This window comes from Rutilus rutilus (assembly GCF_951802725.1).
Source record: "Rutilus rutilus genome assembly, chromosome: 22".
Classification (NCBI taxonomy): Eukaryota; Metazoa; Chordata; class Actinopteri; order Cypriniformes; family Leuciscidae; genus Rutilus; species Rutilus rutilus.
In genome coordinates, this window is record NC_140227.1 from 14,303,143 (window position 1) to 14,319,450 (window position 16,308).

The window sequence follows — 16,308 nt, forward strand, 5'->3', positions numbered from 1 at the left end:
AATATGGGGAGGAAGAAAGATCTTTTCAAAGATGAAAATCATGAAATGTAATGCAACGGTCATAAAAACAACAACTAATATTGTGTCAAAAATGAATGGAGATTATCAAACTATCATAAGATTTGTGAGTAATTGACAGCACAAGAGAACTCGGTCAGATAACTATTAAGGATAACTTAAGGAAAGTGTCAAAAAAATTATTGTATTAAAAGGACAGCTATAAAAAAAAATCGTGAAGGCTGGCATTGGCTTACATTTGCATTTCAGCCACTTCCAACCAAAGCTCACAAAGATAAAGGTTTACAGTGGGTCTAAGGAAAAGCACTCAGGTGCAATCAAACAAGTTAAACACTAAAAGGTCAGAGTAAATCAATTTAAGTTGTTTTGTATTTTGTCTTTGGGGAGTGTAGGCTAGGGCTATGTTCAAAAAAGCTGTTCATTGTGAAAGATATAATTTTTTAAGCTCTGGTGGTTTCGAGTTTCTGTGTTAGTTTGTGAAAAGACTACTTTTTGTTTTACAACATTACACACAATCCTGATTTCACAATTTCAATCAGGACATTTAGGCTTAATGAAGTAGCAAAGAAGTTGCTAGCGATCACAAGTTTACCTGCCTGACACATTAGTGATACAAACATTTTATTAAAAACGGTGGCTTCAGAATTCACATAAGGTATGATCGTGAGAACAAAGCTCTAGCAATGCTAAATCACAGGCTTTATTTTACTCATTCAATTTAAACCGATATTCTGGTGAAATCTCGAGGGAATCTTAGATGGCCTACAAATGGACGTCATATGGCTGAGCAGCGTTTCCCTCCTTTCTTTCTTTTATCGGTTACTAAACATCTCAAACAAGTTAGAGCGTCCCTTTAAAGTGTATATTTATATAAATTAACTGCTAAGAGATATAAAATGCAATGCAGCTCTTTTCTGTGGGTTAGATCAGCAGAGAGGATGTTTTTTTTTTTTATTCATTATACAAAACCGGACAGCAATAGAAATAGCTTCCTGTTTATCTTCCTCGTCTCAGCTTGGCTAATTTCTCGGGACTCCAATTGGTATGGTATAAATTCATAACGCTGCAAAAGAGCATTCAGTGTAGGCTATAGATTGATATGATCTGGTTGAACTCAATGGTTTCACTGACAGGGCTTAGAATAAACCAGGATTAGGCCTTATTTGTCTTATTTGATCATAATATGCAGTATTTTGAGTCGATCGGCCACAGCGATATTGATTGCTCAAAAATATTTTTTGTACATTAGATAGCGTGTTTGCAACATGAACGTCACAGTCATACTCGTGTGTCCAGCTGGAGGCGCCGCAGTTCAGGTTTCATGCATTGCCGTGGTTTGTTACAGGACCTGCAGCGCCACCTGCCGGTCAAACAGCAGTAGTTCAATATTTATTATGCTCTAAAATAAATTATGCTGTTACATTTCCTCTATGCAATTATCTGGACATTTACTTTAGCTAGCCTTTCCATTTCCAACAGTCTTGTTTTATGTCGTTATTTTGGTATAAATAAATATATCCCAAATATTTTGAGTGAAACATGCACAATAAGTTTACATGTTATGGCACGAGCACAGATGGCGTCCCATGATCGCTGAGCGTTTCCAAGGAGAGGATCTGGCTCCCATGGGCAATGTCAAGTAAGATGATAACAGCCCTTCAGCTCACATCAAAATGTGGAAAAGAGCCCAGCTCAGCCATGTGTGGATGCAGCTCCTCCACAAAATGTAAGTCAATAAATGAAAAATAAAAATGGGGAAATGAACAGGGATTTAGATATGGTTTGATAAATTGAATTTATGATGTTCCATATATTTAATTATGTTTTAAAATAATAGTAATAATAATTGAATGCATTTGTGTGGTGCAGATTTACACAGAAGTGTTTAGAAGTCAAATATTTACATATTTACAATTAATCACCTGCCCAATGCAACAAAAATACTATTTAAAAATGAATGGAAATCAATTGCATTGTTCAGTATGATAATTACATGCTACATATTGCTTTACTCAGTTATACCTCAAAAAAAAATATATATATATTTTACAAAAGATGCTGACAGGCTGCATGTAGTAGTAGCCCAGTAATAATACATTTTATTTTATGCATTTATGAATAATGTGTTCTATTAATATATAAATAAGTTAAATATAAACAGTTATTAATATAATATAATATCGTGTAGAGTAATATTAGATTCAATTTTTTTAACATTTTACAAAAGATGCTGTTTGACAGGCTGCATGTAGTAGTAGTAGTACTAATAATAATTTTATTTTATGCATCTCTGAATATGTTCTATTAATATATAAATAAGTTAAATATGAAAATGAATAGTATAATGTAGAATAATATTTTTTTAAAAATTAAACATACAAGAAGAGATGTTGTTTGACAGGCTGTAATAATAATAATACATTTTATGTTATGCATTTATGAATTATACATTTATGAATATATAAATAAGTTAAATATGAACTATTAATAATATAATATATATTATAATAGTTACATTTGATAAGAGGTGCCATTTGACTATGACAGTAGAGGCTGCATGCATAAGGCTCCACTCCACTGAATCCATTGTTCCATGTTTTGTGTGAGTTGATCTCCGTGTGTCTCTTCTCTGAAGGCAGGTATAGCCTCCCTCCGATTCTCTTCCTGGTGCCTGACACACAGTCTTCAGGATAGAAGCCATAGAGCCGCTTTGAAGAGTCCAGCCGGGATCACTCCGGCGCAGAGATTCAGAATGAATGATTAACATCACAAAAGCCCCTCCGCGACTCCACACTGTAGAACAAAAGAGCCGGATTCATCTCTCTGGTGTCTTCCATCGGAGATCTCCATCCAGGGCTGGGAGCGGCCGCTGGCTTTGTGAGAGAGAGGAGAGGAGAGGAGAGGAGAGGAGAGGAGAGGAGAGGAGAGGAGAGGAGAGGAGAGGAGAGGAGAGATATACACCCTGAGATGCTCTGCAGGCTGGAGGAGGACGAGGAGATGTCTCTACTGGAGCTTCAGCAGAGGGTGGACTGTGTCCTCACTCATGTTGGTGAGTGTATTATCCTCTGCTGAGGAGGATAGGGGTGTGTGACAGCTGTGGTTGAGCTCTCCTCCGCTGATTCAGGGCCGATACATGAATTCTGGGATTCTGGGGAAACGTTGAGGTGAGGTTTGCGGGTGTTTCCTGATGGATAGTGATAGAAACAAAGCTTGATCTTAGACCTCTTTTTTTTATTTTACCATTGAATGGCATGTTATCACACGTCATTCAGAGCACAGATTTTAGGGCAGAAAAGTGACTAAATGATTTTTAATTGTAATTGTTTGTTTTATTAGTTGTATAATGTAAGACTTCATTTTTTTTGAGGTTATGGCAATGTCTTTGCATAGGAACTACCAGCTTAGTAATGTCTGGCACCTTCAGAATCACATTGTTCGATTAATTTCAAATATTTTCGGCAAAACTAGAAAATAAATGAAGAAAATAAAGAAAATAGGTAAATAAAGAAAAAAGAAAAATGCATGTTTTATTTTTATTTTATTTGTTAACATATTTGTTTGTACTTTTAGATTGAAATATTATACTTATAATAATATTAAATATTATATTATATATTTACATATTTAAAATTTGGCACTGCATTACCTGCCCAAAGTACCAACATTAATATATATATATATATATATATATATATATATATAAAGCAAATGAATTATATTGTTCAGTATGAATAATATGACATATTATATAATCTAAATATAATCTTTATTTATTAATAATATATTATATTATTATATGGATACATTAAATATCAATAATATTTTTATATAATATAATATAATAATAATTATAGTTAATTATTATTTGCCGTTTGTCTATTACAGTACAGGCTGTATGCATAAGGCTCCATTTCACTGAATCTGGTGCAAAAAGCAGATTGAATCATTTAATCATTTAATTTTATTACTTTTTATTTTAAGGTTATGGTAATGTCTTTGCGTAGGAATTACCAGCTAATTAGTGGCATGGAATGAGACTATTTGTGTCAGAATCACATACTCATGCAACATTCAATTACATGATTTTACAAAAATTCAAGAAAATAAATGCAGCTCATGGGGGAATTCACAGCATTATGTTAAAAATCAGCTTGTATAAATCGGGCCGAATAGGAAATCTGGATATTTTTAATCCATCTCCTCTCAGATATATATATATATATATATACTGTTTGTATATTCCAAACAGTGGCATCAAAAGCACAGAAATATCCTTGTGGTTCCCCGTTCCAGTGAGTGAAGTAGGTTATTGTGCCATGCTGCTGTTCCTGCTGTCCCGCATGAGAGAGAGAGAGAGGCACTGCTCGCCCCCACTGCAGCCCTTAGGGGACGTCAGGCCGTTGCCATGGAAACTGAGATTGGCCAGTTCAGCCATATTGATTCATGGAGACACTCCATGCTTTAAACACGCAGTCCCTGCTTCCTAAGTTTATTATCCGCATTATAACACACACCGCTGCTTCAGCTCTCCGGGCCGAATGAAAATCAGCAGGCTTTTTAAACAATGATTAAACCGTTTGCTTTCGGTTCACTGCTCTGAGCTGCACTTTGGAAGCTACTAGGAATATCCAAACGTTGCTAAAAGATACATAACGTAACGGATGGCCTCTCAAACCTGCCTTTGGTTTGGAGTAAACAACATAAAAATAAAAGAGTTAATGCTTTCCGGTGATCCATCAGAGTAGCGGCGAGTGAGTCACAGATGTGACCATCCGGCCCTCTAATAGCAAGATGACTAAACACTGAGAGCTTCTGCTTTTTGATTGGTCAGCTGTGATGATATCACTCTCATGTTCATTTTAAAGTGATGTATTGCACCGTTCTGGATCTGTATTGCATTGCTCATGAATATTTAACATGCCAGATGAGCAGGCAAGCATAAATAATAGAATAAAATATAAAATAATAGGATCTATAAAATAATAGGATCTGGCCTGAGCAGAATGTACATTTGCATTTATTAGCTTATATAATTCATATTTATATTAGGCCTTTGAACATTTTTTTGATTTGAGTAAGTCAATTAATATATATACAATTGAATTCATACATATTTATATATATATATATATAAAAAAAAAAAATCTGCAAGGATGCATTAAATTGATGAAAGATGACAATAAAGGCTTTCACAGTATAATGTTGCAAAATATTTCTATTTCAAGTAAATTCTGTTCTTTTTTAACTTGCTATTAATCAAAGAATCCTGACCAAAAAAAAGTATCACGGTTTCACAATATTCAAATTTTTTTTTTATCTAATAAAAGCAGCCTTGGTGAGCATAATGGTGTGTTCAGTTCACACCAAACGCGAAGTGTATATTCGCATCGCGTTACTCGCTCTAGATTATTCGCGGGATGTTTTTCTTGTTTTTCCCGTCACTCGTGAATAAAAACATCCCGCGAAAAGGAGTGTGTCATCATCATCATCAACAACAACCCAATTTCGCGTCTATTCGCGTCTTTGCATTGACTTTGATTGTAATCTACTCGCGCAAATAATTAAATTCGCGTTTGGTGTGAACACGCCATTAGAGACTTCCCAAAAAAATCTTTCCCACCACAAACTTTTGAACGGTAGCATAAATATAACAAATATTAAAAACATTGGAGTATCTCTATCCCTTTTTGTTAAATTTTAAAGATGATGAATTTCCCCCAAAAATAATAATAATATTTTGTTGATGCTAAAGGTATAGTAGGGTAGAGTGGGGGAAAACGCCCCCCTGGAGTAAAACGCCCCCCACCTGTTTTTCCCAAAATAACCACTAAAAGTAGTCAAGATACATTTTTACTGTTGCTATGCACTACGTTGATAACGGGGATATACAAATCTCTATGGATAAGCTGACACCAGCGACACATTTGAAGAGAAGAGGATTACATGGTAAATGCTATAATTTTCAGATATTAGTAAATAAGTGTTTAAGAGAATATTGTTCTGCAGGATATCGCAGTGATGTATGATAGATGAATAGTAGTTTGAGATCATATATTATTTATAAGGAATATAATTATATTTTAAAAATTAAACTTTTTTTTAAAAACTCATAGCTTGTGGGGTAAAACGCCCCCTACGCTGAGGGGTAAAACGCCTTTTTGTTTTGTTCTATTTTCTGGATCGACTTCACCCTGAGAGTGTGTGCTTTAATCAGACACTACTCCACTGTCGCTTAAAAGTTGTTTAAAAAAACAAAAAAAACAGTGTTATTCAGTCATCCTAATCTAATCAGGATAAAGGGATTAACATAAACAAGCCAAATACTGGGCACTGGTACACACACGCGCACACGCGCACACACACACACACACACACACACACACACACACACACACACACACACACACACACACACACACACACACACACACACACACACAAGCTTAAGTACACACACAGTTCTTTCTAAATACAGATCAGTTGGAAAATTCATTCATATCATTGTAATTGTCATAATCATAACATTATTTTTTACAGAACCTGTTTTTTTGCATGGCTGCAGTCCGACAGCATTGTTTTACACTCCACAAAACAACACACACACTATCATTCAAAAGTCTGGGGTCTGTACGATTTTTTTAAATGTTTCTGAAAGAAGTCTCACCAAGGCTGCGTTTATTTGACAGTAAAAAAGTAATACTGCGTAAGTAATACTCTATATTTATTGTATTTAAAAATGTAATTTATTCCTGCAATGGCAAAGCTGAATTTTCAGCATCATTACTACAGTCTTCAGTGTCACATGACCCTTCAGAAGTCATTCTAATATGCTGATTTGATGTCTTCTTCTTCTTCTTCTTCTTCTTATCTCTTATTATTTAATTAATTTACATTTTTTTCCGATTGCTAAACAACAGTGAGCACAACTGGAGCTACATGTGCAAAACTCTTAACTACAGTCTGCACTACCAACAGTCACCTGAGCTAAACAGTTCACATCACCTGCAAAACTCATTCCAAGCAACACAACTCTTAACACATGGCTCAAAACAGGCTCAGTGCAGCCAAACACTATGCACAACCCTCACTGAGATAACACACACTGTCACTCAGAACACACTGAGAGTAAAAACACTAGCATCAAACACCAATACAGAAAATACAAACTTTTCATCTTTACAGTTTGAACAATTTCAGTGACTTCATACAAAGTAATATTTTCTTCAAAGAAAAGAGTGACATTCTTTCACATGATTTATTTAAATTTTTAGAACATAACAATTCTTTAAGGTAAATGAAAATTAGCAGTTTGCTTCAATAGTCTGTAGTAATTTACGGAATTACAGTAATGAGAAAAAAAGGTAGAAACTAAAAGTACATACTGTAATTCGAACAAATAATTGAGGGGCTAATCCTATATATATATATATACACTCACCAAAAGGATTATTAGGAACACCTGTTCAATTTCCCATTAATGCAATTATCTAATCAACCAATCACATGGCAGTTGCTTCAATGCATTTAGGGGTGTGGTCCTGGTCAAGACAATCTCCTGAACTCCAAACTGAATGTCAGAATGGGAAAGAAAGGTGATTTAAGCAATTTTGAGCGTGGCATGGTTGTTGGTGCCAGACGGGCCGGTCTGAGTATTTCACAATCTGCTCAGTTACTGGGATTTTCACGCACAACCATTTCTAGGGTTTACAAAGAATGGTGTGAAAAGGGAAAAACATCCAGTATGCGGCAGTCCTGTGGGCGAAAATGCCTTGTTGATGCTAAAGGTCAGAGGAGAATGGGCCGACTGATTCAAGCTGATAGAAGAGCAACTTTGACTGAAATAACCACTCGTTACAACCGAGGTATGCAGCAAAGCATTTGTGAAGCCACAACACGCACAACCTTGAGGCGTATGGGCTACAACAGCAGAAGACCCCACTGGGTACCACTCATCTCCACTACAAATAGGAAAAAGAGGCTACAATTTGCACGAGCTCACCAAAATCAGACAGTTGAAGACTGGAAAAATGTTGCCTGGTCTGATGAGTCTCGATTTCTGTTGAGACATTCAGATGGTAGAGTCAGAATTTGGCGTAAACAGAATGAGAACATGGATCCATCATGCCTTGTTACCACTGTGCAGGCTGGTGGTGGTGGTGTAATGGTGTGGGGGATGTTTTCTTGGCACACTTTAGGCCCCTTAGTGCCAATTGGGCATCGTTTAAATGCCACGGCCTACCTGAGCATTGTTTCTGACCATGTCCATCCCTTTATGACCACCATGTACCCATCCTCTGATGGCTACTTCCAGCAGGATAATGCACCATGTCACAAAGCTCGAATCATTTCAAATTGGTTTCTTGAACATGACAATGAGTTCACTGTACTAAAATGGCCCCCACAGTCACCAGATCTCAACCCAGTAGAGCATCTTTGGGATGTGGTGGAACGGGAGCTTCGTGCCCTGGATGTGCATCCCACAAATCTCCATCAACTGCAAGATGCTATCCTATCAATATGGGCCAACATTTCTAAAGAATGCTTTCAGCACCTTGTTGAATCAATGCCACGTAGAATTAAGGCAGTTCTGAAGGCGAAAGGGGGTCAAACACAGTATTAGTATGGTGTTCCTAATAATCCTTTAGGTGAGTGTATATATATATGTGTGTGTGTTCACTAACAAGTCTAAAACAAGACACCTGCTTAGCCTTTCAGCTGAAATTGCAATCAGCAGTGTTTGAAAGGCACAAGGCTGAAATCTATTCTGTTTTGAATGTGTGGTTCACAGTTTTGACAGCAGTGTGTTAGCATTTGAACAAAGTGCTGTAAATCCACAGTGTTGTGCAGGTTGTGGTTAAAGTCATGGGATAAGTGTGTAGAGTTTTGAAACCTGTGTTCAAGCAATGAAAAAAGAACTAGAGTTTGGTCCACATGAACTGCTGCTGTGCAGACTGCAGTTAGAGTTTTGCACATGTGACTCCAGTTGTGCCCACTGTCGTTTAGCAATCGAAAAAAACTGTATTATTATTGAAAACAGTTGTGCTGCATAATATTTTTGTGGAAACCATGATAATTTTTTTCAGGATTCTTTGATAAATAGAAAGTTCAAAAGAATATAGAAATCTTTTATAACACCTTCAAATGTCAATTTCATGTCAAATAATTTTGTGGTATGGTTGTAAAATATCAGAACTGAATACTCTTAACTTCATGTGTAAATCAAAGTCTTTCAAGCTGTCTTAAAGAGACCAAACCTTTTTATATGCCTCGAATATTAGGCATTTTTCAAGAAACTGCATGCCTAAAATAAAACACTATGAATAGCAATTATTTCTTAGATTTTTGTCTGTTCGTTTATGCTTAGTTCCTGACCGCATTTGGGTTGTGACATAAACTCTTAAAATTCTATAAACAGCCTAAAATCCTTGAACTTGGCTTTGTTGCAAGCTGCCATCGGCGTGACAGTATCTCCAAAGACTTGGACTCACAATAAAACGGAGCGATGACGCTCAAAAGGTGAACAATAGGAAGGTCATTGTACTTCCTTCCCTCCTCCCCCCGTCTGCTTTTGTGTGCTCCTCCTGGAACAGCTGCACTGTTAAAATCAATATTCTATATTCACACTCCCTTTCTCTCCATTTTCTCAGCTAATAGAATCCATTAGATTGTCAATCATCTAAGCTTTATATACTCTTCTCATTGTGCTGATGTGCGTTTTGCAATCTTTCTCAGCGATGCTGGACCCTACAGAGTGAGAACGATGATTTAAAGAGGAAGATAGTGAAGTATTTGTCACGATATGACATCTGTATTAGATATACCACACACTGAGATCCTCTTAAAATAGAGTCCAGTAATCAGATTACAGCAGAGACTGAGATTATCTGCAAACACACACTGGTGTCATAATCTGAAGCCAGAGACACACGTTCTCAACACACCTTGTACATCTGTTGGTTTTGTCTCATACTGTAAGTACTAATGGTTTCAGATTGGAAGTTCATGCCTTAGTAGGTAATATATTTTTGGTGTGTTTTGGCTGGTTGCCAGTGTGTTGCTATTTGTTTGCTCAAGTGTTCTGTGATGTTGCATGTTGCACTTGGGTCTCTCCTTCAATTTAAGCTCATGTGTGTGTCCAAAATTGCATACTTTTAGAGTATATATGAATGAACTTGCTTCTCAACCATTATTGCAGTGTTTTAGGTATGCCGGTGTGTAGAATCCCATGCAGGACTGTTACGGCCCATAACCAAATTATATTCCTCGTTTCATTTTTTAAAAATTAATAATGGACATGGGTTGAATATATAATCGGTCGGTCAGTCAGTCAGTCTGTTTAATGTTAATAATAATAATAATAATAATATTTAAAAAAACTATGGCAAGTCAATAAAAAAAAAAAAAAAAAAAGAAGAAGATTTCCAATGAGTATTTAGAATATATAATATAATATAATATAATATAATATAATTAATATAATATAATATAATATAATATAATATAATATAATATAATATAATATAATATAAAAAAAAAACTACGGCAAGTTAATAAAATAAATGTTTTAAATAATATCATGATGTCCGATGAGCATTTATAATCCCATAATGTAACATGTGGCTTGTTTGTTAATAATAATAATGAAAAATATTAAAACAAAACTGTCAATAAAATAAAATTAATGATTAATCCCACCATTTCCAACGAGTATTTAGAATACATAATATAAAATGTATTTATTTTTTATTATACTTTTTTAAATTACATAAATAAATTACATTGTCAATAGGATAAATTAATTATTAATGCCATAATGTCTAATAATATAATATAATATAATATAATATAATATAATATAATATAATATAATATAATATAATATAATATAATATAATATAATATAATATAATATAATATAAATAAAAAACGATGGCAAGTCAATAAAATAAAATAATAATAGCATGATTTCTGATGAGTATTTATAATGCCATAATGTCAGATTTGGTTCACATGTTTATAATAATAATAATAATAATAATAAAATAAAAACAAAACTGTCAAGTCAATAGAATAAAATGAATGATAATCCCACGATTTCCGATGAGTATTTAGAATATCTTAATATAACATTTATTTATTATTTATGTATTTATTCATATAAAAATGATGGCAAGTGAATAGAGTAAATTAGTTATGAATGCCAAAATGTCTAAGAATAATAATCTTTTCCACTGACCCCCTTGCACCAAACATCCCTAATGAGAGTTTTCATTATAGGATGTCATGTCACCAATAGCTTACTGTACCATACTGCACTGTACAGTACCTTTTCGAAAAGCTAACACTTTTATTCTCAATTTATGGCCATTCCATTCACGCTTGTTTTTGAGTGCGTTAGGAAGAGATCCAGACGGCTCCAGAGTAAAAGAGTGCCTTATTTTACAAGCACAAAGCTTTCCATCCACAGGAATGTCTGAAGAAGTTATCCGTGAAACATTAGCTCACCTACAAGAGTGACAAACATCCATGAAATCACTGTTTGGGTTTGCTTCCCACTTTTTGCTTCTCAATTTAGCATATTACAACTGTTTTCCACTGTCAAAGGGACTGAAAAAAAGTGATTTAGATTTAACAGTCAGCGCCACATGATGCCGTCTCATGTGTGAGGGTTGCGGGGAGGGGTTTGTGTGTGTGTGTGTGTGGAGCGGGGCTCTGTTTTGGGGTGGAGAGGGGAAAAGGAATCTGTGTGTTTGTGAGAAGTTCTTCCTGACGTTCTTTAACCACAGAGCGCTGTGAAGTGATGAATATATCGCTAAGAGAGAGAGAGAGAGAGGAAGAGGAAATACCGGCACTTCGTGCATTCTCAAAGATATTTGTGGAAAGCATGTCCGTGTGTTACCTGCGTTTCAGAGGCACATGCTCCTCTGGTAACATCTTATTAGACTCTGAGGAGTGAACGAGACACGAGGAGTGAGGGAGTGTGTGGGTCACTGCGGCTCGGACCTCTCGCGCAGCGCGGGACCGTCGGCAGACTCGGCACAATGGGTTCAGTTATGTGTGAGTCAAACTTTTCAAGACGATTTAAAGAGTATTTGTGCCTGAGGAAGAATGTGCATGTTTTTGTCTTTCTCTTCGTTTATATTTTGGAGAATCATATACGTTTTTGTCATTTCTTGAGAGTTACAGCTCTGTTGGCTTTGGTTTGGTGTTGTGAGGTGTTTCTGGGGAAAAAAGAAAGAAAAAAAAAGAGGTTTATGGGCTTAATAATGATTAGACACGCAGCAATGTGACCAGAAAAATGTGCCAGTCATTATTCCAGTGATTCTGAACGGGTTTACTTCTTCATAATCCTGCTGTGGAGTTTTGTTTAGTCAGAAAGTTCACTTTCTTTCTTAACATTGAGTGAGGTCAAGGGGGTGAATGTCAGAAGCTCTTGATGGTTCACGTGAGGATGAAAATTCAATCATTTATGTCTTTACAAACAGACTTTATGTGTTATGTGGAAAACAAACATGAATTTTGAAGAATATTCTATGTCCATATTATGGATGTCAAGCTCCAAAATGAAAAAAAAAAAAAAAAAAAAGTATTTAAGCGGTCCATATCAAGTTTTTTAAAACCACACGATTGTGTAAGTAACAGACCGAAAAATGTAAGGAATTTTTTGTACTTTTTTACATTTCTGCCATTGACTTCTATGGGAATCTGTCAATCAGATATCATTCCAATTGTGACATGCTTTTTTTTTATATACTAGTAGCCTAGTTGTTCATTAGATACTAGTACCTATTAAATATCAGGTTCTAGTACTTATTTCGATAAGATATACTTTACCTATAATCTTCCCCTTCAGAGATGTTAAGTGTTGTGATGAAATGACTGAATCTGTGAATTGAACTTGAGAACCAGATCAAATTCATGAGCGAATCATTCGGATCAATTTTGTAAACAAGATAAACTGATTGACTGAAAAGTGACTCAAAAGAATGATTCATTTAGCAGATGCTTTTATCCAAATCGACTTACAAATATTCGTGAATCGGACATCTCTTCTTCTCTCATGCATTCTATAGGGTGCTTAACCTCTGTGATTCTTTTATAATGCTTTTCATTGTTTTAGAGCTTTATAGCCCCAGTTATGTGGAAAAGAGTGGTCATTATTTCCTTTTGTGTTCTGTGTAAAACAGAAAGTCGTAGTGCCTCACTGAGAGCTCTTTTAGGAACAACACACACTAGAATGGCGCACCCACACTCAACCAATAGTACTGTTTGCTGCAGAAAGTCTCTTGGGACAGGATGAATTATTACGATGCAGAAGAGACTGAGTATGCACTGCTAATCATTTTCCACTAAAAACATTGAAAGATTGTGTCCAGAAATCCGGAAATCCAAAATTAATATTTTTAAATATATTTTTTCAAATTTAATTAATTCTAAAAACCTAAATTTTTTGGTCCCCAAGAGGAAAACAGCTTATAAATCATACTAAGTGATATTTTTTGAAAATTTTAAAATGCAGAAAGTTTTCCGTAATGGGTAGAGTTAGTGTAAGGGAATAGAATATACAGTTTGTGCAGTATAAAAATCATTATGTCTATGGATAGTCCCCATAAAACATGGAAACACAACATGTGTGTGTGTTAGGATGTTGTGTAGTGACAGCTCTGAGGGAGAGATTGTGCTCTCAGGTGGAGGTGTGTAAGTATATCCGCCACAGGAGAAGTGAACTAAAATAGTTCTCTTAATCCAGAGACCGCAACGCTTCTGACCACTTATTCTGATCTGTCCCTGCTTTTCTCTGATCTTACCATTCACACTGCTTACGCAGGAGCCACACACAGCTAGTGTGTCGTCCAGAGAGCCGTAGTTGAGCATGAGCAGGGGTATTCTGGGTTTGTGCTGCAGTATGGATGGCTCTCCACGCTATCAGAGCATCCCGTCCCACTGCTCGGTTTGTGGGACGGGGCCGGGGGCGTCCTTTTCCTTGATCCGCATCTCGGCCGGGGAAATGGAGTCCTACCATCGTTTTCTGGGAGTGTGTCTGGAGACTGAATTAGCAGCGAAGAGAAGTATGTCTTCCTCATACACCCTCACCTTCCGCTTTCTCTCTGGTTTGCTTCTGATGCAACTTTAGCTAAAAATAATAATGCAGCATTGGTGCAGAGAAATGAGATTTAGTTTGAGTTTAGTTGTTGTACGTGTGTGATTTTGCTGTGTGTGTGTGTGTGTGTGTGTGTGTGAAGCAGCAGTGTTAACCATCAGACGCTCTTAAAGAGGATTAAATGGCTGGGTCAGATTTGCAGTTTCATTCATCATTGTGGCTAATTTTGTTGTGAAAGCAGAAATGTCAGAGCAAGGGTGATAATATTTCTTGGTTTTTAATTGTTTTGGCATAATCAGCTTTGTTCGGGTGCATTAACCTTTTTGAGCTTAAAGGAGGAACCGAAAATTATGAGGATGTCAGAAGTCAGACAGTTTTGTCTGACATGAAGAAAGAAAATGAACTGATAGTATGAAATGAAAATTTTTTTTTCTTGAAAAAAATTTCATTTCATACTCAAATATAAACTCATTTCAAGTATATTTCATTATATATACTCATTTCAAAAAATATATTCATGTTATATCCATTATTTTTATATAAAAAATATAGCGATTAGCTCCTCAAAGACGACCCAAACTCCCTCGAGAGCCTCTTTAAAGCACGCCAACATAATCAAACGCACCTGTCCAGACTGGGTCAGCAGACATAGCTTTACACAGCCCACAACTGAACATCCTAGTCAAACACATACTTGTGGATGTGAGTCTTTTTGTGGATAGTTGTTTTTACATAAACTGTTCTGAATTAGGGCAATTGGCTTAACAAGAGCTTTTTTCTTAATTCATTACAATAAAAAAATATTCTGAATACTTTCTGAAATGCCTCCAAATGCACTCTCACTTTATAATGGCCTGTTTGTTGCATTTGTCTTGCTTTGTGGAATGGAGGTCTTGATTGTTCCAGGTGACAGGGTCATTGGTATTAATCATTTTAAGGGAGTTTTTGTTGTTCTGGCAGATTCAGGATGTTGTCTGACATTCTGATTCGTATCCATGTGTGGCGGCTTCCTTTTCCGTAGGGATGTGGATCGAGATTTTGAAGACTGTATGTTGGAATTCTTTGCCATTTTGGAAAAGAGATCATTGTCACCTCTCTTTCTGAATGCACATATTTGTGTATATCGCAGTATGCTTTCATTTTAAAAAATGGTTCACACAAAATTTAAAAACTCATGTCCTGCCAAACCTGTGTGACTGACTTTCCTTTCTTCTGCGGAACACAAAAGATATTCTGAAAAATGTCAGTTTTTTTGTCCATATAATGAAAGTCATTGGGGTTCAATGTTACCTGTTGTGTCTCAAACGTTCTTAAAACTATATATATATATATATATATACTATACATGAATTTTGAACAATACCCGTTCTTGTCTTAGGACAACTTTGATGAACTTTTTTGATCCACTTCAGATGTTGACTACTGTGTGTGTGTGTGTGTGTGTGTGTGTGTGTGTGTGTGTGTGTGTGTGTGTTCCACAGAAGAAAGAAACTTATACAGAACGTCATGAGAGTGAGTAAATGATGACCGAATTTTCTTTTTAAAGAAATGTCTTTTTAAAGCATAAAATTATAACAAATTATATTGAATGAAGAATTACTATATTACACATATATAATCAATATGAGGCTTAAGGCCCATTTACACTAAGAACAATAATTATAAAGATAACTATAATGATAACTATATAAGCATCCACACCAATGCATGATAACATTCTGTTTATTATAAGTACCTAAGAATTACACAAGACACGTCACTCGTATTGTTTTGAATGGGGAAAAGTGCAACGCTCAATATGGCGGAATAAGTCCCGCCTTCTAAATAAGAGCCAATCGGCGATTGGTAAAGTCATCGCGTCACTGCAATACTTCAGACGCGCACTTCCACTGTGCATGTGCATTACCTTGATCCAGACTGAAAAATTACGTTTTCTGTCATGATTCGAGCATTTAGAAACCAAATTTATGAGACAGTTGTTGTCAGATTTCATTGGTGATTTCAAATATGAAATTGAATCGGAAGCTTGGCGAACAATTTTTGAGAATTCGATTTTTCCCCATTCAAACAGATAGGAGCTGCACTTGCATGTCCGAGAGGCGTTTCAAAGATGGCCGCCGAGTGAAATGACTTGTCTTAAAGGGACTTTGATAAGTGCACACTGCCGTTATGTCGCCTGTCGCTTTAAA

The 16,308-nt window shown here is 35.8% G+C and overlaps 1 protein-coding gene across 3 annotated transcripts in view; it reads left to right on the forward strand.

Annotated features, from left to right (window-relative positions):
- Positions 1-2,643: 2,643 nt before the first annotated feature.
- The window catches only part of mcf2l2 (MCF.2 cell line derived transforming sequence-like 2), a 99,478-nt gene continuing 85,813 nt past the window's right edge, over positions 2,644-16,308 (forward strand). Inside the window, exon 1 of one of the 3 annotated variants that reach the window (XM_084394564.1) lies at positions 2,644-3,067. In XM_084394564.1, the coding sequence (XP_084250690.1) occupies positions 2,986-3,067 (82 nt within the window). In that variant the 5' untranslated portion in view covers positions 2,644-2,985. Of the gene's footprint in view, positions 3,068-11,761; positions 12,076-13,851; positions 14,088-16,308 lie in introns of those variants that run through there. The other 2 variants (XM_084394565.1, XM_084394563.1) reach the window with 2 other exon arrangements.